The sequence below is a fragment of the Aphanomyces astaci genome (genome assembly GCF_000520075.1).
Source record: "Aphanomyces astaci strain APO3 unplaced genomic scaffold supercont1.21, whole genome shotgun sequence".
Lineage (NCBI taxonomy): Eukaryota > Oomycota > Saprolegniomycetes > Saprolegniales > Verrucalvaceae > Aphanomyces > Aphanomyces astaci.
This window is the reverse complement of record NW_009798284.1, coordinates 444435-467507: the sequence shown is the minus strand read 5'-3', so window position 1 is coordinate 467507 and position 23073 is coordinate 444435. Positions and strand designations below refer to the sequence as shown.

Sequence of the window (23073 nt, the reverse complement as noted above, 5' to 3'; positions counted from 1 at the left end):
TATTAGCATCGATTTTGATGGACTTGGCGGCCTTTATCGCATTATTCAAGTTTTAATCTATCAGTTTTGAGAAGTATTCTCTTCAAGGAGTTTAGATGCGATGACGAATCACTTCGCTAGACTGCTCAATATTCAACGAACGAAATGTTGTCTGATCGGAAATGATCGAGTGATTTCCAAATGCAATTTTACCTTGATCAATGACAGACAGTACCACATGTCAGGCGATCCTTGTTCAAGTGGTGAGATGTTTGCGTGTGTTTTTAACAATTGACTTCATCATTTGCTTTTGATAAAGTCACAAACAAACGTTCTTTCTCAAATTGTAAAATAGTCGATGGTTGGTGAAAAACTTAGTCTCAAGTTTGGTGGTCTATTGTTGTACTGTACTTTAGGGATTACGGGGTTTCTGTTAGTTCTCTTATGCTTCTAGTCCAACACTAATCGTTTTTAAAAGTTCACAATACTAAATACTTCGAAGTACTACTATGTAGAAATAGTTGTACGGTAGCTGTAACAAAACACAGGCAGTGAGTGCCGATGGCCGGCCACGCCTCCATCTAGATTTGTTGGTCGATGGAAAATCAATGGCGAGGGTAGTGATACCTGAACTCGCCTGGCAGTATTGCTTACAGCTTAAATACCCTCGTTCACTGTGGTGGCGTAAATTCTATATTTAAATTGCCCATTTCACTGCCAATGCTCGCTTCACTTCTCTTCAGACTAATTCCCTGGGAGCTACAATTTTCACAGTTTCTCACGTACTACAGTAGCAATTATTTCCGTATGCCTTACTGTTAGTCAAGTGCAGTGTAAACCAAAACAACACATTCCCAGCTAGGGGTTATATATGCATTTCAGTGGTTAACGATAGCTCACCACTCAGGAATAGCAACACAATATTGATAACGTTATTGATATTACGCTGTAAAGTTAAAATCGCTCAGCGGGCACTTAATTGCATCGGCCGCGTACTAGCTGCATTAGCAGCTAGCAGAATTAACTACCCAGGAATAGCAACACAAGTGGCCCGGGGATTCCGAAGCTCCAAATTTCTCGGCTCTTTGAAGGGAAATGATCACCTAAGCCACAGTTTTGCTCTCGGGGAAGCACTCTTGCGTCGTTTCCTAAGACATGGAGTCCCGGGTACGTTAAAACTGCACCTTGTTGACCACCTTACTCCTTTGAAATCGAAATGTGTACCTAAATATACCATGAATACAACACTTCTGGTCTGATTTCAAGTAGCCACACCTCTGACGCACTTCCGAACGGCTGATCACCATCACTCGGTAATCGCTTTTCAGACACTTCACATATGAATCGAATCATGCATTGCACATCTTCTCACCAACCTCCAAGCTCATCCAGTCACACGTCCAACGACAACAACGACCGTGAAGTCGCCCCCTTCCTGCGGACTCTGCGGACGATCTTGACCTATGAAAGCGATGACATCATTCGATGGACACCCGATGGCCTGGCGTTCGAGGTCATCGACATGGAGGCGCTGACGTCCGCCGTCCTGCCGCATTACTTCAAGCACAACAAATACTCGAGTTTCCAGCGCCAGCTCAACTACTTCCACTTTTTGAAGTGAGACGATCCCCTCTTGAGCCTGTGTATCACAAGGAAGCGATCCCGCAAGGACAGCGCAAACCCCATCAAATTAGCTAGCATCGAACCACCCTCCTCGTCGCCACTGATTGACGATTCAATCGAAGATCTGCTCACTGAAGCCGACTTGGAGTGGCTCGTTCATTTTGAACTGATGAAATCATATGGGCTAGTTATCGACAAGTGTACCAAACGTTATTCTTATCTTGTAATCGCGCTTGTGCTCGCGCAGGTTCCAAAATTCTATGCCTTCATAACACGTCGGAAGGCCATACAAATGCATACATGCGATTCTTCCATCAGCCATCCACCACCACCTACGGGATACGCTTTAGGGGGCTTACGGAGCTTTCCCCTCCACACCACGTTGCTACTTGGACTGTAACCCCAACCAGTCAATATTGTGATTCTTTTGAACGCATTATTCTCGCGGCTTCATTTCCCCACAACCTTTCAAATCTCCCTCGTCCACGCCACAAGCGGCGGAAACTTCTGTGGCATAACCAGGCAAATGACTGAATACGCGACCATATATTCCGCCCACGATACCTTCTCAGACGCCTTCGCCTCATCCAAAATTTCTCGCTATCCTGGCCCTTTATCCCCCCTCATTACACGACAACGATCGAAAATATATGGTATTCTCCGGGTTCGTTATACCCAGAGGGCCCCAGGGGAACTGCTACATTGTGTTCCGCCCAAAGCCGTACATGGCGCCCCACACGACCCCCCACACCTCAGGGGACAGACTCCAATTGTAAAACACCTACAAAAGGCCACAACCCTAACCACACTTCAAACCTTACAGACGCCTGGGGTCAGACGTGACCTCCCACCTCCGGGGGGCCTTGAATGCTCACATGCCGGTGGAATTTCAATGCTTCTTGGCCCGCCAGGGCACCCGTACGACATCATGTACCCCCATTCGGCTTCCATGGTTGAGTACCTCCTAGTTGACCTCTATTCTTCACTGGGTATTCTGCCATGGGTCCTGAATCGACCCTATTATGGCAACACCCCCGCGGGACGACTATGCGACCTCTTACTCAACTGTAGCTACCAAGTCCATACCTTGAACATGCTTTTGCCTGTACTTACTTAGTATGAAGTATGGTCGTTTCAATGGAGCTCCTATGCCGTACACATCTAACGTGTTACTTTAAATTCACCGGAATAAGTACTTACCGTATAAGTTAAAGTACTCGGAGTACTCTAAGTTACTGGTACTGTCTGTACACTGGTCGTGAGTGCACCAAAATGGTTGACGATGTAAACGGTGATGTACTGTGCCAAATTGTGAGGTCAGACTCGCAATCGGCACACCGAACCCAATCCAGTCAACAGTAGGAGGTCATCACGTGGCCATGTATTATGCAACAAATTTTTTGATGTCGAAACGCCTAGAATTACACGCAGGTGATATTATGGAATTTTGACGTTCTACCTGTAAATAAATTTACGTACTAGTAGTACAATACCACGAACTTTGAAGTAGTACAGTAAAAATGCAGGACTCATACTACTGTAGTAACAGGCTACAGAATAGAAAACGCTCCTTTGTACTAACGTTAGTATGAGAATAATGTTGAGCAGATAACTTCTTCCACCCACCAATCATTTCGACGAGAGTTCGTACGCTAGTTCCTATATTGAGGAGATCTTGAGATCCAGCGACGCAAAAACATCCAAGATGGGCGAAAACAAGAACTGAAGTTAACTAGTTACTCCCTAGTAGTAATTACTAGTACTTTTTGCAGCATTACAGTATAATCGGAGTAGAATCTATATTTCTATGCCATTGCAATGCGATGGTAGTGGAATGGTTCATTGGGGAATTCAGTTGTAATAACGTTACCTAGCTAGCCTCGGGGTTTCGGGTTTCGCAATAGAGTGACAATTTACTTCCCATTCAACTAGATCTGTCGGTGCCACAGATCACACCCAGCGGCCTCACTGCAGTAGGTTCACTGACACCAAACTACATAGCCAACCGTTTTTCATGAGCGCAACCTCCCACCTTCGAAATCTTGCATACTAGTTACTGTACATTACAACAAAGCCGTTTCGGTCTGTTATCCAAGTAGCCAGATCTCTGGCGTACTATATTTATCATGTATTATAAACGCAACTGACAAACCACCCCTTGTCATATATTATTGTCAGACACTTCATTTTCCGATTTGGATCATGCCTGTCACATCATCTCCATCCAGCCACACGTCCGACGACAACAACGACCGTGAAGTTGCCCCCTTCCTGCGGACTCTGCGGACGATCTTGACCTATGAAAGCGATGACATCATTCGATGGACACCGGATGGCCTGGCGTTTGAGATCATCGACATGGAGGCGCTGACGTCCGCCGTGCTGCCGCACTACTTCAAGCACAACAAATACTCGAGTTTCCAGCGCCAGCTCAACTACTTCCACTTCAAGAAGTGGACCAAGAGCCTCGTGCACGTGTGCACGTTCTCCAACACCCACTTTACGAGAGATGACCCCCTCTTGAGCCTGTGTATCACAAGGAAGCGCTCCCGCAAGGACAGCTCACACTCCATCCAAATGGCTAATATCGAACCACCCTCCTCGTCGCCACTGATTGACGATTCAATCGAAGACCTTCTCACTGACGCCGACTTGGAGTGGCTTGTTCATTTTGAACTGATGGGTGAACCACATGGCGCTGTAGACGCTTTAACTGACAAGCGGACACTTTTGGTGGTGTAGGCTACGAGTGCCTGGAATTATATTTAAATTCAAATGAATCAATTCAACTGCGTTTGCAGTAGCTATCGTACTATTAATAATACAAGTGTGGAAATCACTTACTCACATACTACTGTAGTACAATCCCTAACTTAGTACTACTAGTACGTAGTATTGGTACAAGTACTAAGTACTATTAATAGTAGTACTTCGAAGTACTCTACTTGCAATCTCGTGTGCATGTTTATGAGCCCTGACGTATTTTTGTGTACATAGCTCGTCAGCGAATTCTATGGCTGTGGCAAAATTCATCAACGATATTCCCACGTTCGTACTACGTCGTGCAACATATGTTATTTCGATACTTTAATACTTTGAGGTACAGTGGTACTAGTACTACGGTAGTACTACGTAGTACTCCGAGCAACTTACAGTAATAATACAGTAGTACTGGAGTACTGTACTCGGGTCCTAATGTAGTTGTACTCATATTACTAAAATTAGTACTATACTAACGGTAGTATATACGCCCTAATCTGAACTCAAGCATACGAGTACCATACCAGTACAAAATAGCTCAAATTTGGTGCTGTACTGTACTAGTACTACTGGTAGGTACTACCGTCGTACATTTCCAGAGTACTTCTAATAAACGTAAGTACTTACTGTTAGTACCTAATTAGGTACTAGTACTACGTACAGTAATACTCCGGCGTAGGTCCTAACTCTTCATAAAATTACCGCTATGTACCATCCGGGGCATTAAGTTCAGGTTTTTCCAGGTATATTTCGTCCGACGCGCAGCTGATTCACGCCATACTACTGTAGATGCGTTACGTTCGCGGAACATTCGATATATTTCGTCCTGACCCTGCATCACTGCAGTATATTTCGACAAATGGCCGGTATATTTCACACATTGTTCGATTTATTTCAAATGATGTTCCATCCATTTCGATTTTAGATGCAAATCAAGCAAAGCTAGGCACTATTAATACTTCATCCGGCGCTAACTTCCATGTCACCCGCGTTTTCGACAAGATCGTAGAACAACTCAAGCTTCAAGGTGTAAGGTTATAAAAGATTCACGTCGACTCATATCTATGAATAAGACAAGTTCAAAGCGCTATCCACCACTAAAATCGAAATAGATGGGACATCATTTGAAATATATTGAACAGCGTGCGAAATAGTAGTATACTAGTACCGATTTGTCGAAATATACTGCATCGATGCAGGGACTAGACGAAATATATCAAAGGCATGGTGAACATAACGGAGGTGTCGGAGATCTGGCAAACCGGTATACACCACCACTGTACTTGCATCCCAACATCCTCGTGTTTTCACGTATGAAGTCAACATTTTGAAATAATGTTAGCATGTTGCATGAAGGACAGACTTAGTCGACATGCGAGATAATCGCGAGTTTTCGTTCATTTCCTGCATCTCCCAGTGATTAAATTCCCTAGGTTTAACGTAACCTTAACAAGAATGGCTAATTTATCGGTGCTACAAAAGTCAAGCAAGCGTAACGTTAACAATAATTGTGAAGTTGCCACAAAAGTCAAGCAAGCACATCACATGACAACGATAGGTAGATTGGGCCACTCTATCATAAAATCCGCTTTGCTACCCCAAGAGAGCAAACAAAGCAGCGAACCGCAACGAACATAAACACGACCGTCCAATACTCTGAGGCTACTTTGAATACTACCTAAGTCGGTACAGTACAGTACTCAGTACTGTCGTCACTATTAGGGTTAACATTGATTGGACATGGCTCGCCATGGATTGGTCACGAAATATGCTTGTTGTGGATCTTATGGACAATTCAACGTAATATAGTACTACTTCAAGTATGTTAATCCCGTGTGAGTCCTTCTTGGTACTAGTACGTCAGTCCGACTTGCATCGTTGCTACTTCAGCTCGCGTGCTTTGGTCCAAAATGTCAAATACACCTGTGCATGTATAGGATTCTAACATGTGTCATCTTTCCAAGGACCTACCTACCGTAGCTGTAGTTTCATACTAAGTTTTACTTACTGGTAGTAGTTACTTGGGTTTATGTTGCGGTGAAGTAGTTTATGCCCATGACATACCACCCAATGCCAATCCAGTTGAACGAGGACGAAGGAAAATGCTATATTTTGCGTCGCGTACTACGTGATATCTGTGTCTCGTGAAGAGTAAATAGTATCTCGTATATTCTGGCGTGAGGCTGTCAACTGTACCGTAACATTTCTAACCAAATGAAACCGTAGGACTATTCAAATTTAACCAAACACGCGTGTGTGCTATGCAGCGGCTTTGGATGCGTTAGTTGTACGCACTGCTCATTTCCCAAACTACTACCCCGTACACACACCAACCAGAGCATGCCATCCACAGCGCTTGTATCCACTCGTACACAGTTGGCGACCTCCACTGGCAAGCCAATGCTGCCCACAAGCCACTCCCCCATGTCTCCGTCGGTCATGGCTGGCACTGCGCCGTTCCTTGTGACACTGCGCATCATGCTGGACTCGGAAAACCCCGACGTCCTGCGATGGACATCTGACAGCGCCGCCTTCCAAGTACTCGACATGGCTCGGTTCACGCACTCGGTCCTGCCAAAGTACTTTAAACATGGCAAATACTCGAGTTTTCAACGTCAACTCAACTACTTTCACTTCAAGAAGTGGACCAAACGGCAGTCCAAGGTGTGCACGTTCTCCAACGCGCACTTTTGCCGCCACGACCCGGCCCTGGCGACATTTATTACCCGCAAACGAAGCACGAGTAGTACTACCTCTAGTAGTAGTACTAGTAGTAGTAGGAGTTCCGCGAGCTGCGCTAGTCAAGACCACGACCTGGACGTGCTCTTGGACTTTGATCTCGTTGCCCACTGCTTGCCCGACACTTCCACGGATGGCGACGCGTGGTGGAATTGCAACCACCCGCCCCTATTGTATTAATACAACCATGTTGTGTTTCAGTACCAGGTAACTGTTAATTACTACTAACGTAAATGGCCAAATATATGGTGCACTTGAAAGTGACCTCGTCGTTGAATGCACCTAATTCGTGTCTCAGGGCCGGGATTTCAATTCTGAAAAGTGCTGCATGAAGCCGAAAGGCTGGGCATTCTTCTGATTATTTACAGTTAAACGGCTTGAATAGACTTCAGCTTAGCGTTTATTTACTTCGACTTCCACTAACTTTAAGTCAAGGCAAAATAGGAGGGACGGTTTATGGTGCACGGTTTAAGCTTAAAAAATGTATGCGGGTTTTGCTTCTTTTTTAGTGATTTGATATTTCTAGCGATTCGATTGGCTATTCATGAATTCAAGCAATTCCATTGGTCATTTTGAGTGCACTTTAAACTGTCCCGTGCACCATAAACTGGCCATCTACGTTACGTAGTACTACTTGATGGACTACTGAAGATTTCTGAAGTACTAGTACTCTTAAGTACTCATGTACTAGTCTACGTAGTACTAGGACGTACTAGTACTTGTGGCCTTCGTAAGTTGACCTGTTAAACTACCACGAGGTCGAGCATAAAGTTTACTACAAGAACGACTAAAAAATTCGCGTTTACCACAGGTAGTCAGTCATGTAACCTATTCAATGCAAATGCACCATCAGATTCAACGATTCTCCGCCTTCGGTTTGCAATCGCGCCATAAATCGCGCACATCTCGTCACGTTGACATATCAAGAGTCTGATTCCACGATGAGCTGGTTCTCCATCTCGTGGTGGGCTTGACAGTCTTGATTGAATATCTTTACAGTAGCTATGCTTATGCTAACTCAGTATTATACAGGGCAAAAACACTCTGAATGGCCTGCCACAACCATCCTTACTCGAGTCAAGTGCTTTGAGGGGCATGCTCGGTCGAGCCAGGCAGTAGAACGTGCGCACATTATAGCGCCGTTTCTTTAACCTGGAGTACAGTAGTTGAGTTTGAGCTGAAAGCTCGTACTTGTCAAGTACTACTACGGTACAGTATAGTACTTGACATTTGGACCAGATTTCGTATGTTAGTGTACTACAATACTGTAGGATGCTAGTACTCCTATTAATACACAGGAGTACTAGTAGTAATTACTGTACTGTACAGTAGTGCAGTCGTGTCTGTTTTGTGCTTAATGTTACTATTAATAATAGCGACAGCGGCGGCAATTGGAAAGTGCAAAGAGAAGCTGGTTTATGTGTGCTGACTGTGAAAACGAAAACGAAATATTGCGTCGCGTAATCAATCAAAAAAATAGTTTGGACTATGATTATTAATACCAGTACTACGTATTATATTAATAGTACTGTTATAATACTATTAATAGTATAATAATAGAAATACTATTTATTATTGTGCTTTGCACCTTTTTTGGCAATTCCAGGATTAAATTCATATTGTTTAAAAATTTCTCTACCGTCTAACAGTAAAGTAACTTGAATAACGGTTGTTCACAGTTAATTACTTCATCTAATGCGATGATTGGTTGGTTGAAGGTGGTTTTGTAGGCACTTCGTAAAACAAGTTGTTTGCTGCAGGCACTTCGTAAAACAAGTTGTTTGCTGTTTTCATTCTGGCAAACACCTTGTTTTACGTCAACACGTCAAGGAGCTTACAGTACCGCAATGAAACTGAAGCAGCTACATGACCTCCCATCCGTGATCACTACAAACATTAACTACTCCGAGATATAATTTATAACGAGTCGTCGCTATGTCCAATGCTTCAAAGCTATGCCATACCTACAACACTTGATCTGTACTAACGGTAGTACTGTACGTGGAAAGTAAGGGCGCTCTACACCTACACGATAAATAGTACTCCCATTTCACATCCTAATACTGTACGGTATGCATTGTGAGGAACTGGTGATTGCACTGCATAGCTGCAACTCGATTACAGTAGTTAGCGGTTGAAATAAAGTAAGGGTTGCTTTATTCTGCTGAAATGCAGGGTTTAGCGTTGTTTTATCTTCAATCCGACTTATATTATTTTAAACAACGGGAGGCGGGGGGAAATTATCAACTTTACAATCCTCATACGATATGGCAGGACGTTGTTCATCATCACCATACAACACGCTAGAATCAAATCTAGTTCAGCTTGAGGAAGAAAGCAACATGAACAGCTTTTAATTGCCATTTTGAAGGATTCGAATGGTCCTCAATCGATTGTGCTGAGTTGCTTGATTTCACACAAAAAGGTTGCAGATCTTTTAAAAATATGGTATTTAAATGTTAGAAAATTATAACATAACATATCAATGTATGCTATAAATTATAGCTCAAGATGACAATAATTGTTTGTCATGTTTCGCGCTATGTTTTCGCCAAAATGTGTCTTTAATGTGTTGCTTCGTGGCTCAGAGATCACCGATCAACGCAAAACATGGTAGCATGTACAGCAGCATTGATACTACGTAATAAAGCAGCATGGACGGTGTTACGATGCTTATTGCGGGAGATATAATCACACCCAAAGTAAGCTATATTTCAGTTTTTTGGCATGTTTGAGGTCACTTCACGCATGCTAAATAAGTGCAATCGCCACACACCTCTTCAGTTTTCATATGAAAAATGTATCACGCCCAGATAAGCCGTTGCTGACCATTCAACGACAAAGTAATGTACGTCTGGATAGCGTTAACATTATTGTCATAAATTATGATAAACATTGATGTTAACTAATGTTAACTTGACGCTATATTTCGAGGTTATCGTTTTAAATTATGACATACTTATTTTATATTAAAAATATGTAACACCTCCATGAACCGTCGCGTTTGATTGGCTAAAAAGGAGTCTATCCAACACTATTTCCTGGACGAAATGAAACCGTCAAAACTACATTTTAGAATGGGGTGGCGACTGACATGGCTGTGGTGTGTCTTGGCGGCACATCTGGTCCAAGCTAATGACGCATGTGTCCGCATCCGTCAGAACTCTCTTGCCTTCTGCTCCATGGTCTGTTCCCCTGCGTATGCTTCCGACGCGCTTATCGTGGAGTAGGTGGACTACGCGGCAGTGTTGGACGTCGCCATCGACCCCACAGGATCCATTGCCGATGCCGAGGCCAAGACTCACTACGACAGTGTCGACCAGGTTGGTCATGTCGTTCGTTCAAGACACTCGATCGCAATCATCTCTACATGGTAGATTCTTCTTCGTTTTGGCTGCAGCACCACGTACAGCATGTACACGTGCTCGGACTGCCGGGACGCATACAAGTATTGGGTTTGCGCCGCCAAGTTCCAAAAGTGCGGCGGCATCGCCCACAACATCACGGCCACTTGCCCTCCCTGGAATCCCCGCAATGCAATCAACGACACGGCCTCATCCACGTGCGACCTCGTCACTCGCGCTCGGGCACGCCTTCGTTATGAACGATCGCCCAGGCTTACTGTGTGGTTTGGGTATAGATGTGTGTATCTCTGTGTGAAGATGTCGTGAGGAAGTGCCCATTTGTGCTCCAGTTTCAATGTCCTGACGTGGACACGCCGTACTTTTCCAGGAATATAGCCACGTGCAATAAGCTTGTAAGTGAACCTACAGATCCTGGTTCACAGCTGTGTAATTGCATCTACTTACTGTTAGGACCGAGTTGCGCACCCCGAAGCCCCAGAACTGCCGTGGCCTGGCTCGTTCAGTGACAAGGTTTAACGTACTGTATCCCAGTTGAACTCGGAGCTAATGAATTCGAAAGTACTGTTGCAATGCATATACTGTACAAAGCAATATCAATCGTAGGTACGGTAAAAGCTTCCAGACTAGGTATCAACCCGGAGGGAACATATAACCTTTGCAATATGATATGACACTTGGACCTCTGGAATTGGATATAATTTGAAGAGTTGATCAAATAATTTCACATTTTTCAGTGAATTTCACGAAAAGTACGTATCATATCTCTAGAAAACGAACATTTGGGAATGCATAACCTTCGAAACATGATACAACACTTTGACCTCTGGAATTGGGAAATATTTAATAGAATTTGAAAAATTTATCAAATTATTTCAGAGTTGCATTTCAGTGAATTTCATGAAAAGTACTGTAGGTACCTACCGATACAGTAATGAAATCCACCCACTATTTGCGCTACCGCCGCCATGTCTACCGAGTCCAATCGAAGCGCCTCTCCCGCGCCTACCGCCGTCATGAAGATCACGACACCAGCACCTCCTTCCTCTTCGTGTCCTTACATGGACGCAAAGGGCGGTAGCAGCATCCTCGTTTCCGACCCTTCGGTCTGCGCGACAACAGCTGCCGCCTCATGTGAAGTCAGCCGGATGACATGCGAAGTGCTTCGGTCGTTCTCCGCAGACGTGACGGGTTTCATCAACATCACTGCCGTGGGGAACATGGCCAACTACAAGAACAGCTACCTGTACGAGCCCATCCTCCCCGCAGTCTCTCCCATGTGTTGTCGTAGGGCCTTGACCAACGCTGCAACGCTGGACCTTGGTCAGTTCCAAGTACCCGAGGCGGTCGAATACCTGTAACCTCCCGCGGTAGTCTTCTTTCGCCCCTTACGATCTATTTGCATCTAGGAACATCGAGAACATCACCGCCCTGGACTTGTCCCAGCTCCCGACGCCGTTGCCGCCGACTGTGACCACTCTGTACAGTCTGACTTGATATTACCCGTAGTTCTTATCTCGACCGTCATAGGCGCATTGTCAACTGTAATCTGAAGGCTATTCCTTCGTCGTTTTCATGGCCATCCAACCTCAATCGAGTGTATGTGTGACACTGTTTCACGACATGTTCACGCCTATATTATAGTGGTTTGGATTCCAACCAATTAGACGCCATACCTCCGAATTTGCCTGCGGGTATCCAGCTGCTGTAAGCTATCCAATAATCTCCCGTTTCATATAATATATATATATATATATATTTATGAATTCCTTCATATCTGTATGTATTAGCGCGTTCCGCCACAACTACCTGAGCGATTTCAAGTCACTTCCGCCAGGCCTCGGTGGCATGTACGTCGATTTTACTCCCTTTGGAATTTTCATCTTAAAGTTGCTTAGCAATGCTATAAACAACTCAATTCAAGCGCTGACATCGCTCGACTTGCGCGACCTGACATACCTGTAAGTTACTTATATATATATTCTCAATAGTATATATTGAGAATATTAATAGAATGTGGATGAAAGATAGATGAAATAATCTATCTTTCATCCACATTCTATTAATATACTACTGTAGTATATATATGTATATTCTTTCAATAGTATGTAGATATATATTATTCATTCTCTTGTATGAAATAATCTATCTTTCATTCACATTCTATTAATATATGTATATATGTATATTCTCTCAATAGTATATAGATATAGATATTATTCATCCTCTTGTATGAAATAATTTATCTTTCATCTACATTCTATTAATATATATATATATATATATATATATATATATATATATATATATCGATACTATTACTAAAGAAGAATACTATATTTCTCGTTTCGTAGCGAATTGGGGCGCAACCCGTTGACCACGGTGGCGTTTGTCCAGCTCTCCAAATCGCGGCTCACGTACTTGTACGTGCGTTCCTAGTATTACTACTAGTACATACTAACCAGTTGGTAGCGGTCTGTCCAATATGATGGTAGTAGTGTCCAATATCACGTTGGACACGTCATCATTCCAAGCCCTTCGGAATCTGCCGCGTTTTCACTTAGTTAACGGCAAACCTTACGGTTACCGCGTCTCGAACACGACAGTAACTGTTAACCGCACTGCATGCCAGCTACTACATGGCACAGTGAAGTACCCGTGGGCACATGGAAATGCTGGCGACTTTCCCGTGTGTGTGGTTCCCAATAACGTGTACCATGGGTTGCCGTGGAGTGGTATGTACTACTACTACTAGTAGTCGTACTAGTACTACTACCAAGACCAAAAAATTCCTTTGAAAGGATGTTGTCAAGTAGTTAGTATACTAAGGATTCGTTTTTGGTTGGTTTTGTTACAGGAGATTTGTGCGTGGGAAAATTCCTACTGTACTGTATGCTTCCATCATGTTGTTGTTGTGGGATTTATTCCTCATATAGAGTTGCCGGTTGTATATTTAATATGGTGTGGGAATTTTCCTCCTTAGGGACGAGTTTGTTGTGGGTGGGATGTATCATGGTGGGAACTGTCCTGGTCGTGTTGGCCTGGATGGGGCAAAAATCGTCCCAACGGCGCCGGCGTCGACGGGGATATTTCCCCCTCCACCATCCCAATCCACAACCCCCAGTCGTACTTTCTAAATTGCGCCCGTTTCAATTGGCGTCTGCTGACGTTATCAAAACTTCCAAGTACCCCGTCATTGTAGCCCACAATAACGAGTATCATATGGACATTTGGAGCGGCACCTTTCACGGCACCAAAGTTTCGATCAAATCCATCAAAATGGCTGCCGAATCCCCCGACTCAACCGACGCCCAAATCACTGCCTTTATCGACCAAGTCACATTGCTCGCTACGTTGCGCCACGCCCACCTTGTCGCATTCATCGGGGTCTCGTGGGCTCAAAACGCTGTCGCAGATTTCGAGCTCGTCGTCGAGTTTATGGACACGGGCGACCTCCGAGCATTCCTGGCCACCCATTCGCCCGCCACGTACCTCTGGCCAGAAAAGTGCGACGTCGTGCGGGGCATTCTGCACGGCTTGGCCTATTTGCATACGATTCCGCATGTCCACGGCCATCTCAAGTCGAAAAATGTCCTCCTGGACTCGAAAAAAGGCACAAAATTGGCTGTTTTGGGCGTAAAACCGGTCGATTTTGCAGCATCTGCGATGTGGTTTCAATGGGCGGCCCCCGAGCGCCTCGCGGGACAGCCGGTTGATACCGCCGCAGACGTGTATTCATTTGGTACGTGGCGCAAGTCGATATATATTTTTTTCTGTGTATATTGTTTTGGTTGATTTGTTTACATATATATTCATATATATATACATATATATAATATATACAGTATATGAACGATAAATATTTTAATTTGTTTTTTTATATATATATATTTAAATTTATTTTCCTGTGGGTTGCTTTAGTTCTTTTGTGTAGGATGTATGTATATGAATGTACTTTTTGGACTACATAATCCTGTATTGGTATTTTCCTAATGTATATATTTCAGTTCTATGGTATCAATATATATATATATATATATATAATATCAAGTAACGATGATACACAGGAGTGATCTTGTGGGAATTGTGCACACACATGCTCCCGTATGCAGATAAAATGAACCGAAAACGGCCGAGTCCCCAATCGATCATGACCCAAATCATCGCAGGCACGTTAAAGCCGTCGTTCCACGCGGCGCCGCCGTTTCCATCCTGGGTCCAAGACATGGCAACGAAGTGCCTTGCATTCGACCCAGCCCAACGCCCCACGGCGGCGGAGTTGGTCCAAACTCTTAATAGCCACATATAATACAACAAAAATACAATTAACCCCGAAACCCCGATACAAAGATTAGGAGTACTTTATATATACTGGGCGGACTGCTTTTTTTTAAACGTGGCTGTAGGAAATAAAGTATATACTAGTAGTATTCTGTCGTCCAATGATATAAACCCTCTGTCTACAGGATCTATGTTTTTATTATGATAATACTAAGGGCGAGTCAGACACTTTTATGGCTGTATGTATTGTTGATAAAGCTATTTCTAATTCTAAAAGTATTTTATATTCATTAATAATTTTATATGGTATTAATAAATATTTTGCCAATATTATTCTGGCCGGGTCTAGATGCCACGAAAAATGGCATAAATTGGCATTTTTTCCAAGAAAAGTTGCCAAATCGAAATATTCTGTTTTACGAAATTTCGTGCGTCTGGATGCCACAAAAGTTCAATACAATATGCCACAATTTACTCGGGAATCGGGTGTTTTATGGCATAAAAGAAATGGACCGATTTGGCCCAACCTCTTTGTGTTCACGTTGAAGTCTTGACTAATCGAATAATGTTTCCACAATTCAACTGGAATCCAGACAAATTTGTAGATACTTCACTTCTCCTCTTTTTATTCATGGGATATGAGACTTGGCCAAAACGGTTTATGGCATAATTTTATGGGGTAGCATCGATACCAACCCTCTGACATAGAATATTATTTAGGTAAATATTGGTCAGTTGCAGTTTAAACTATTTGCTGTCAAAAGCGTAAAAAATCGATGTAATATGTCACAGTCAATTTATAATATGTCAGATTTGGTAACCAAACACACAAAAGCTGTCGTTTGAAAAGTTATAATATTTCTGAATAGTTGACAAAATGGGGAGTTTCCTGACATTTGTTGTGGCAGCCAGAGTGGCCCTAAAGAATTGGTCTTCTAAGGTACACAATGTATACATTATAGCAACTCGACCCCTTCCCTAACAAGTCCTGGGAGAAGATATATGCCTAGGGTCCGAAGAGTTGGCTGTAATAGTATTTTTCCAGTATGCTCTCAAAATTGGTTGTTCTATTGACTAAAAATAATACTACTGTGTCTATTTATACTGGGCAAAGTGGGGATTCTCGTGAAAGGCTTGGTACAGTGTGAAAAGTACGTGGAGGCTTTCTCGAATGTGCCAAGGGTACACTGGAATGTCCAGCAGACCGCATACAATTCGACTGTACTCATCCACCGATACATCCAACGCTGCCGATGGTAGCTTGATCTATATATCCATATCAATAAATAAATATTTATAGATACAAGATGCTCGAAAAAATACGATATATTCCCAACCTGGGATAATGCTGCCTCAATAAATAAATATATTTATAGATAAAAAATACTCGAAAAAATACAATATATATTTCCAACCTGGGATAATGCTGCCTCAACCTCGGACGGCCAAACTTCCATGAGCACTTCCACTGCAGGAAACGGCCTCGTATAATGCACCTAACGCCATCCCCAGTAAAAACATTAGCTGTATTTTTAAATATTTCGATATATTCTTTTTGAATATATTACCTGACACAGCGGCTGGGACTGGTGTATCTTTGAGACGCTGTTAATCCAGGCATCGATGGCATCTGGTCGTTCGTGGGCATTTTCGATGCTTAAGACTGACAGTTCCCAACGGGCATGCACAGATTTATAGTCGGCTTTCAGCATTAATTGCAGCTCTAGTCATCATATAATCAACTTAGCAATGAAATATTAGAAATATATTTCTAATATTATAAATATATTTCGTACCTGCCACATTCGACTGCATGGCATGTGGTTCCGCTAGAACCACCAGTCCAATCGGGTCGTCCATGTTGTCTGGCCGAAGCACCTAGGCATTTTATATATCATAAATATTTAACATTTCGTTAAATGCGATATATAGAAATATTACATGGACGCCTTCGTAAGGCGAGCCAATGCTTGGAATGTATTCTGGGACGAACGGCTGTACAATAGTTGGGATTTCAATCGTCTCTGGGTGAAAGTCGTCGACAAACTACAAAACAAATATTATATATATATATATATATATATATGCGGTAAAAATACTTGGAGCAACTGCAAGATTTCGGGCGGAAAGTTCAAGTCCGAGGCCTTCGACGCTGTAGTAGCTCCACGTGAGGTGCTAGTAATACTAGTGGGCGATTTGGAGGTCGATGCTATTGGGATCGTGGGTGAATTGGCTTTGGCATCGCTTTCGACTTGTTGTTTGTATGTGAATTTGGCATCGCTTGGGCTAGTCATCATCTTGTTGGCCACGGCTTTGTACATGGCTTCATTTTGACTGTTACTAGTACTACTACTAGTAGTACTAGTTTTTCGAACGGCAGGCTGGACACTGTGTTGTTTGGGTTGGGCTTGTGTGTTGTCTTGTGACGTGGTGGTGGCAGTACGAACAGTGCATGTTGTACTACTACTACTACTAGTAGTACTTGCTTGTGTACTACTAGTAGTAGTACTAGCGATCGAGCGTCGCTGGTCGTTGATTCGATCTTTGCGGCTTTGTTTGTCGGTTTCGTACTCCTCTTCCGAAGAAGACGACTCGCCATCCATCGTGGCCTCAACTTCTGCAGACTCATTCGAGTTGTGTGTAGTCGCCTGTCCCTATATATATATTGGCACGTGCATAAGACCATAAGACCAGAGAAAGCTCCCATGTCTACCGTGGATGCTGGTTTCATAGGACTGCCAGGTATCTCGGGCGGTTCATCGTCGTCATCGTCGTCGCTGGAGGTTCCATGTATGTCCCTTGATGTACTACTACCTTCGGGAACGCTCCTCGTGGGTGCATCTTTCCTTCGATAAGGAACCACATCGGATTCGTCGTCTATGTCTACACATATCCATCAAGCACGGAGATATTCTGGTAGGTATGTCCTACCCATGGATGCCTTGGTGGGGGACGCAAGCGTGTCCACGCTCTCGTCCAAGTCGTCCGTCATATCGTACACTTCGTCCATGCTCTACGAGGACATACGTCAGTTATTGCTTCAAGGAGCGCGAGCGTACCTGGTCGTCCAAGTCTGTGCGGCCATTCTACATCCCATCGTCATCCTTCATACATCAGATGTCCATTCATCGACGCACCTCCTCGTCGTCGGGGTCGCTCATTTCGCCGCGAAATACTTATCCGACATGGAATTATCCGGATAGATCGCGACCTTTCACATTTCCAACACTTTATCCGTACGTATTCGTCCACCGCCGCGAGGAATAATGGATGTGACGTCAAGTTGCTTGCGGGGGGATGCTGCCCCATTCGCCGTTCCTCCCATCACGACCACCTTCGTATGCAACTGTGATGAGACGACTTCAACAGATGTGGCACACTCCACGTACAACACACGAGGGTAGTTGTGTGCATTGCCGCTGCTGCATCGTAGGTGTGGATTTAGGCGGGCAGAACGATGGACAAGCTCTTCATGTATTAAGTTAGGCCAGCGCCATGGCAGCTGTGGCTTCTACCGGTGTGTCCTCTAGGAACCGATTGATGTAGGCGGCGCAAATGTCAGGGTACGACTGCTGCACGATGTGTCCGCAGAGCGGGATCACGACCTTCTCCGCGTTGAGGGCGTCCATTCTCTCGAGACATGACACGTCCAGGATCTGGTCGTTCTGTCCCCACAGCACCACCGTCTTGGCCTGTATCTTGTGGAGTTGGCTCTCCAGCGCGGTTTGGTCGGCCATCATATCGGCCAACACCTTGTCCATCACGGGCATCCGCTCCGCCTGATTGATCGAAAAACGTAAGGATAGGTAAAAGGGTATATAAATCAAGGGTGGGTAAAAGGGTATTAGATGGCCAATAGGGTTTTTACCCGGTAGTTGGCAAATACACTGAGGAGCATCCGTCGCATGCCCGTGGGTTTCTCCATGGCCGTGCCCGGCGGACGATATGCGATGTACTGGAACATGTCGGTGAGCTCGTCCACGGTGCCGCCGCGCATGGCGTTGACGCCGTCGTCCTCGTACAGCTTGAGCACGGGACTCTTACGCGGCATGGACACACCTACGACATGCGTACGTCATCTGGAGGGTGCCCTGCAAGATGGATGCAACACCATCATATCTTCATGAATCTCCATCTTACCGGCAGGACAGATCAGCGTCAAGCTGTGCAACCGATGTGGGTACGTGGCAGCAAACACCCCCGAGATCAACCCGCCCATGGAGCACCCGACGAGATGCACGGGCGTGTCGGGGCCGACCGTCGCGTCTAGGAACGATTTCAAGTTGCGCACTTGCGCCATGGCGCGGTAGTCTCCCGAGGGTAGCATTGGAGATGTCATGCCGTGTCCTGGGAGGTCCGGGATGAGCACTCGGGCTGACGACGGCACATGCTTGGCGACGCTCATCCACGAGTCCTTCTCCGACGAAAACCCGTGCACAAACACCACCACAGGTTGGGTCGAAGCATCCACAACGCCTCTTTCGCCGTCGTCATGTTCGCTGCGAGCATGCTTCTCCAAGTACGACCACTGGTATCCGCCGGCAGCGACGACAGAGTTGACGTACCCGAGTCGAGCGCGGGAGCCGTTCAACCTACGACGACATGAGATGCGTAGAAAAGCAATGCATGCATGGATACGGGGACGCACATGAAGGTTTCTACGGCGCTGCGGAGAATACGGTTCGTGATCGCTTGCATCGTCCAGGTAAAGTCCATGGACCGCTAAAGATGGGAAATGCCGACGAAACTCGTGGCAAATTTGAACCTGTCAGTATTTTGCTCCGAATCGTAATCACGGGTATTTGGGGATCGAATACCCGGTAAATAGTAAAATACCGGGTTTGTTGAGATGTCCCAACATTCTGACCACAAGACCATCACTCTACTGTTTGAAGGACGTTTTATCGACGAGAAAAGTCATGCCAATTTAATTGGCAGAATTCCCACGAGTCCAATGTTGACACCACTCAAATCAACTCTAAAATGCGCCTCATATTACGATCAAACGCTTGCGCTTGACGCGTAGATAGTACATACTTCAAACGTTTCTGGCAATGAAGATACAAACAGTCCAACCACCGCACCGCCTCGACAATAAACTGTTAAATGCGGAGCGTCGAACGAGCTACAGTCTTACTCTGGACAAGACATTCAGAACTGTACAGCATACAATTCCCTCATTAAAACAGTTGCACTGTTGTTTTGACCCGAAAGACTTGTTTCAATAAGATGTATATGGAACTTTGTATGCTCAGACCACCTCAACCCCCGAGATTTAGCATCGTATGTACTCACCGGGGGTAGGACGGAGTCCCAGGTTGCAAGGAAAGGTGTGTATCCGGATGTGATAATTCCCTCATTGAAACAGCATACTAGTATTGGTCAAAACAACAGTGGAACTGTTTTAATGAGGGAATTATTCCTGTACAGCATACAATGGCGTGAAGGAGCTAGGTACCAGTACAGTACGTACTACCGGTAGTACAAGTAGAATAAAGCAGTAGGCTTACAGGAAAGGACACCTTGAATCGAAGTAGAATCGACTTTTTGAAGTTTGATTGGCCAACATTGATTATTTTGACAAATCAAACCCACCGTTTTGAAAGCCAGGATTCTGATTGGTTAAGTACTGTACAGCAATATTCCGATGAACGTGGGTGTGGCTACATATGGCATTGGTGGCCTCCATTACATCTGGTAAAACATACTGCAAATTGTATACGAAGGTTATCCGGGTTCGGATAATAGCAGATCGGTGTCGGACTCGTACTACCTTTGTCCGGATGTACTGTACTAATTCGAGTACGTCTATGAATAGTACTACGTGTAGTAGTTGCAAGACCATACAGTAGTAGTATTGGTACCGTAAGTGCTTACTCCGAGTACTAACTTAGCACTAATCTGCAGGCATTTGACAGGCTTCCCATGGGCATACATCTGATGGTGCCTGTGGATTAACGCTACGTTGAATCGATGCCACGTCACAGCCTCGTCATACCAATACTCCTTTTTTTTGCTGCAAATAGTATTCCCATAGTGTACAATTGTCACATTCCATCTGTCCTGTTCTACAAACTGTAGTACGCACGTCCCACGTCAAGAGTGTCTCAACTCATCTCGCAACGACACCGCCAAAGACAATACTAGTACAAAATACATCCAAGTCGATTGATTCATGACCGCGCCGCCCACATCGTCGTTCTCCGTGTCATTCCTTCGAAAGGCCACCGAGTTGCTCTTCCTCCAGCGGCGCCGCTCCAAACTCGGCGTCGCCGTCGGGTCCGTTCGTGCTGGCGGGTACACGTGGTCATACCTAGACAATTCGTCGTCGAGTCGCGTAACCGTGGTGTTTATCCACGGGTTTAGCTCAGAAAAAGATACGTGGTTGAACATCATGGGGTATTTAGCCCAGCCGGCGCGGCTCCTGGCCCCGGATCTGCCTGGGCACGGCGCGACGACCCCATCGAGCCCGTTTCACAACTACAGCGTCGGCGCCCAAGTGCGAAACCTGCTCACGTTTTTAGATAAAACGGTGGGCCCCGACATCCCCGTGCATCTCGTGGGGCACTCTATGGGGGGGCTCATCGCGGGGGTGTTTGCCGCGACGTTTCCTCACTTGGTGTCGAGTGTGACGCTGCTCTGTCCCGCGGGTATTTCGATGCCGACTAGGAGCCCCGTGCTGGCCATGTTAGAAGACACGGGCGTGAACCTGATGCAAGCGACGACAGTCGACGCGATGCAAACGCTGCTCTGGTATGCCGAAGCCAAACCCGGCCACCCTATCTCTAGTAGACGGAACACCACGAGCAGTAGCTTCCATCATAACCATCTCGCGACGCCAACCTCCCACAAACTTCGCACAAGGAGCAATCGGTTCCTAAGTCGATTCTATGCCAAACACCAAGCCGATAGAAAGCAAGTCGTGGACAAAATCCTCAGCGATATGCTACCCGAACGAACAACCTTGGAAGACAGACTCGCAGACATTGAGGCCCCGACGCTTGTGCTGTGGGGCAGCGACGATCAGATCTTGGACGTGAGCTGTGTGGACAACATCCACCGTCATGAATGCATCAACACGGTCGTCGTGGCCGGCTGTGGCCATACCCTGCCCCAACGAAGGCCTGAAGTGTGTGCGGCATACATTGTCCAAATGATTCAGCGCTCGAAACGATGGCTCACTGACATGGAATCCACGGCTGTCCTCACCTCGAGCTCGAAAATCGACTATTACTTTGAATAGATTGATTGTACTAAGTTACCATGGGACTCGAGCACTTTAACCCTGTTGACTTGTCTTGCATACATTAACGTTAGCTCTACTTGTTGGCGTTAACTTCCTACGCTGGCGAAGGGATTGCTAACTCGACATGCCCATCGCCGTTGTGATTCACTGTCACTCACATACGGGTATAGTAATACAGAAGTTATATTATCTGCTATTCTCGGGACCAAAGTGCACAATTCACTGGTCATCATGGCCAACTTTTGATATTACAAATGACACACAGCGAGTACAAGCGCCGGAGTTCTACCTTACAGCGATGTAAGTACGGTGCCACATCGTACAAAACCACGCCATCTTCTTGTTCCGTCGCATAGTAAATGCAGGTAGCGTGTACTACGCGATGGAATTCATAGCCAAGGTGTTTGGTCACTTCAGCATCACATGTGATTATTATTGCTCAGAGTTTTTTGGCATTTATAAAACCCAGTGAATTAGCTAAAATACCAGTTGTAAGAGCATCTGCACCGGTGCCAGTAACTGCCTGATTCCAGTAACTTAACCGGATGATTTACTGAACTTTGCTGAAATTCCCAAAAACGCGTTCGCACCAGCCCAGTAGCCCAATAAAAATTTACTGGACTCCACCAGACCAACAAAAAACCCAACAAATTTGTGTGTATTTTTGTTGGTCTGGTGGAGTTCAGTAAATCAATAGGCCAATCAAACACCCGGTAGAGAAGCGAACTCACTTCGCGATTGGGTTTGTTGCGGAATGAAGGAGCGCTCGAAGAACTTCACAGTGCACGAGCAGATCCAGCTTTGCCAAGCATGGCTGAGTGTGTCCCTCGACTCTGTAGTAGGCAATGACCAAACTGCCAGCAACTTCTTCGGTCGTGTAGCTGAAGCATTCAACAGCAATTCAGAGTGCACTCACAGGTATTTCAGTTATTGATTGAACACGGACATACAGCGGCACATTGAGCCTTTAATCGATTCGAATACAATAGAACCGGTGAAAGCCTCAACATACATTGGAGGGATACCATTAACAAGCAAGTTGCGTGCTTTGCCTCGGCGCTGAAGCTGTCGAAGTCGATCGTG

General features: G+C 45.1%; 8 protein-coding genes across 14 annotated transcripts; 6 read left to right on the top strand and 2 right to left on the bottom strand.

Annotated features, from left to right (window-relative positions):
• Nucleotides 1-1330: 1330 nt before the first annotated feature.
• H257_09048 (hypothetical protein) lies at nucleotides 1331-2378 on the top strand (the record flags this gene model as incomplete). The annotated part of the gene is made up of 2 exons (XM_009835168.1): nucleotides 1331-1596; nucleotides 2282-2378. 2 exons carry the CDS (start codon nucleotides 1331-1333, stop codon nucleotides 2376-2378), a joined length of 363 nt encoding a protein of 120 aa, XP_009833470.1.
• A 1408-nt stretch (nucleotides 2379-3786) lies between these two features.
• On the top strand, nucleotides 3787-4437 carry H257_09047 (hypothetical protein; the record flags this gene model as incomplete). Its single annotated transcript, XM_009835167.1, has 1 exon — nucleotides 3787-4437. A coding segment is annotated over one exon (558 nt), but the record flags the coding sequence as incomplete, so codon positions are not given.
• A 2144-nt stretch (nucleotides 4438-6581) lies between these two features.
• H257_09046 (hypothetical protein) lies at nucleotides 6582-7376 on the top strand. Its single transcript, XM_009835166.1, has one exon. The coding sequence runs from the start codon at nucleotides 6703-6705 to the stop codon at nucleotides 7279-7281; it is 579 nt and encodes a 192-aa protein (XP_009833468.1). The 5' UTR covers nucleotides 6582-6702; the 3' UTR covers nucleotides 7282-7376.
• Nucleotides 7377-10178: 2802 nt separating this feature from the next.
• Nucleotides 10179-11042, top strand: H257_09045 (hypothetical protein; the record flags this gene model as incomplete). 5 transcript variants are annotated; one of them, XM_009835162.1, is made up of 5 exons in its annotated part: nucleotides 10179-10286; nucleotides 10332-10424; nucleotides 10479-10688; nucleotides 10742-10858; nucleotides 10917-11042. In XM_009835162.1, the coding sequence occupies 5 exons, from the start codon at nucleotides 10179-10181 to the stop codon at nucleotides 10980-10982; spliced, it is 594 nt and encodes a 197-aa protein (XP_009833464.1). In that variant the 3' UTR covers nucleotides 10983-11042. The 5 variants fall into 5 exon arrangements, with proteins under 5 accessions (XP_009833464.1, XP_009833465.1, XP_009833463.1 ...); XM_009835163.1 differs by having other exon boundaries at nucleotides 10479-10735; nucleotides 10796-10858; XM_009835161.1 differs by having other exon boundaries at nucleotides 10742-11042.
• Nucleotides 11043-11399: 357 nt separating this feature from the next.
• Nucleotides 11400-14806, top strand: H257_09044. Of its 2 annotated transcripts, XM_009835159.1 has the most exons (11): nucleotides 11400-11709; nucleotides 11755-11820; nucleotides 11873-11944; nucleotides 11994-12062; nucleotides 12108-12170; nucleotides 12254-12313; nucleotides 12362-12424; nucleotides 12818-12886; nucleotides 12936-13198; nucleotides 13447-14205; nucleotides 14531-14806. In XM_009835159.1, the coding sequence occupies exons 1-11, from the start codon at nucleotides 11432-11434 to the stop codon at nucleotides 14770-14772; spliced, it is 2004 nt and encodes a 667-aa protein (XP_009833461.1). In that variant the 5' UTR covers nucleotides 11400-11431; the 3' UTR covers nucleotides 14773-14806. The 2 variants fall into 2 exon arrangements, with proteins under 2 accessions (XP_009833461.1, XP_009833462.1); XM_009835160.1 differs by lacking the exon at nucleotides 14531-14806 and having other exon boundaries at nucleotides 13447-14263.
• Nucleotides 14807-15791: 985 nt separating this feature from the next.
• Nucleotides 15792-17986, bottom strand: H257_09043 (hypothetical protein). The gene is made up of 10 exons (XM_009835158.1): nucleotides 17882-17986; nucleotides 17804-17830; nucleotides 17676-17757; nucleotides 17458-17627; nucleotides 16844-17398; nucleotides 16686-16790; nucleotides 16541-16622; nucleotides 16313-16467; nucleotides 16160-16240; nucleotides 15792-16010 (listed from the first exon to the last, which is right to left on the bottom strand). The coding sequence occupies exons 1-10, from the start codon at nucleotides 17903-17905 to the stop codon at nucleotides 15840-15842; spliced, it is 1452 nt and encodes a 483-aa protein (XP_009833460.1). The 5' UTR covers nucleotides 17906-17986; the 3' UTR covers nucleotides 15792-15839.
• Nucleotides 17987-18179: 193 nt separating this feature from the next.
• Nucleotides 18180-19495, bottom strand: H257_09042. Of its 2 annotated transcripts, XM_009835156.1 has the most exons (4): nucleotides 19393-19495; nucleotides 18885-19336; nucleotides 18613-18803; nucleotides 18180-18523 (listed from the first exon to the last, which is right to left on the bottom strand). In XM_009835156.1, exons 1-4 carry the CDS (start codon nucleotides 19458-19460, stop codon nucleotides 18227-18229), a joined length of 1008 nt encoding a protein of 335 aa, XP_009833458.1. In that variant the 5' UTR covers nucleotides 19461-19495; the 3' UTR covers nucleotides 18180-18226. The 2 variants fall into 2 exon arrangements, with proteins under 2 accessions (XP_009833458.1, XP_009833459.1); XM_009835157.1 differs by having other exon boundaries at nucleotides 18180-18803.
• A 1424-nt stretch (nucleotides 19496-20919) lies between these two features.
• On the top strand, nucleotides 20920-21987 carry H257_09041 (hypothetical protein; the record flags this gene model as incomplete). The annotated part of the gene is made up of 1 exon (XM_009835155.1): nucleotides 20920-21987. One exon carries the CDS (start codon nucleotides 20920-20922, stop codon nucleotides 21985-21987), a length of 1068 nt encoding a protein of 355 aa, XP_009833457.1.
• Between the last annotated feature and the right edge of the window lie 1086 nt (nucleotides 21988-23073).

What these genes read in the sequence shown, in the direction of transcription:
- H257_09046 (XM_009835166.1), top strand. Translation starts at nt 6,703, where the DNA reads ATGCCATCCACAGCGCTTGTATCCACTCGTACACAGTTGGCGACCTCC.
- H257_09044 (XM_009835159.1), top strand. Translation starts at nt 11,432, where the DNA reads ATGTCTACCGAGTCCAATCGAAGCGCCTCTCCCGCGCCTACCGCCGTC. An exon ending in CCATCCAACCTCAATCGAGT is followed by an intron (nt 12,063 to 12,107) that starts GTATGTGTGACA and finishes CCTATATTATAG; the next exon opens with TGGTTTGGATTCCAACCAAT. An exon ending in CCATGGGTTGCCGTGGAGTG is followed by an intron (nt 13,199 to 13,446) that starts GTATGTACTACT and finishes TTTCCTCCTTAG; the next exon opens with GGACGAGTTTGTTGTGGGTG.
- H257_09043 (XM_009835158.1), bottom strand. Translation starts at nt 17,905, where the DNA reads ATGAGCGACCCCGACGACGAGGAG. An exon ending in GCGACCCCGACGACGAGGAG is followed by an intron (nt 17,831 to 17,881) that starts GTGCGTCGATGA and finishes GATGGGATGTAG; the next exon opens with AATGGCCGCACAGACTTGGA. An exon ending in CATGCAGTCGAATGTGGCAG is followed by an intron (nt 16,468 to 16,540) that starts GTACGAAATATA and finishes TATGATGACTAG; the next exon opens with AGCTGCAATTAATGCTGAAA.
- H257_09042 (XM_009835156.1), bottom strand. Translation starts at nt 19,460, where the DNA reads ATGGACTTTACCTGGACGATGCAAGCGATCACGAACCGTATTCTCCGC. An exon ending in AGCGCCGTAGAAACCTTCAT is followed by an intron (nt 19,337 to 19,392) that starts GTGCGTCCCCGT and finishes ATGTCGTCGTAG; the next exon opens with GTTGAACGGCTCCCGCGCTC. An exon ending in GACGCTGATCTGTCCTGCCG is followed by an intron (nt 18,804 to 18,884) that starts GTAAGATGGAGA and finishes CGCATGTCGTAG; the next exon opens with GTGTGTCCATGCCGCGTAAG.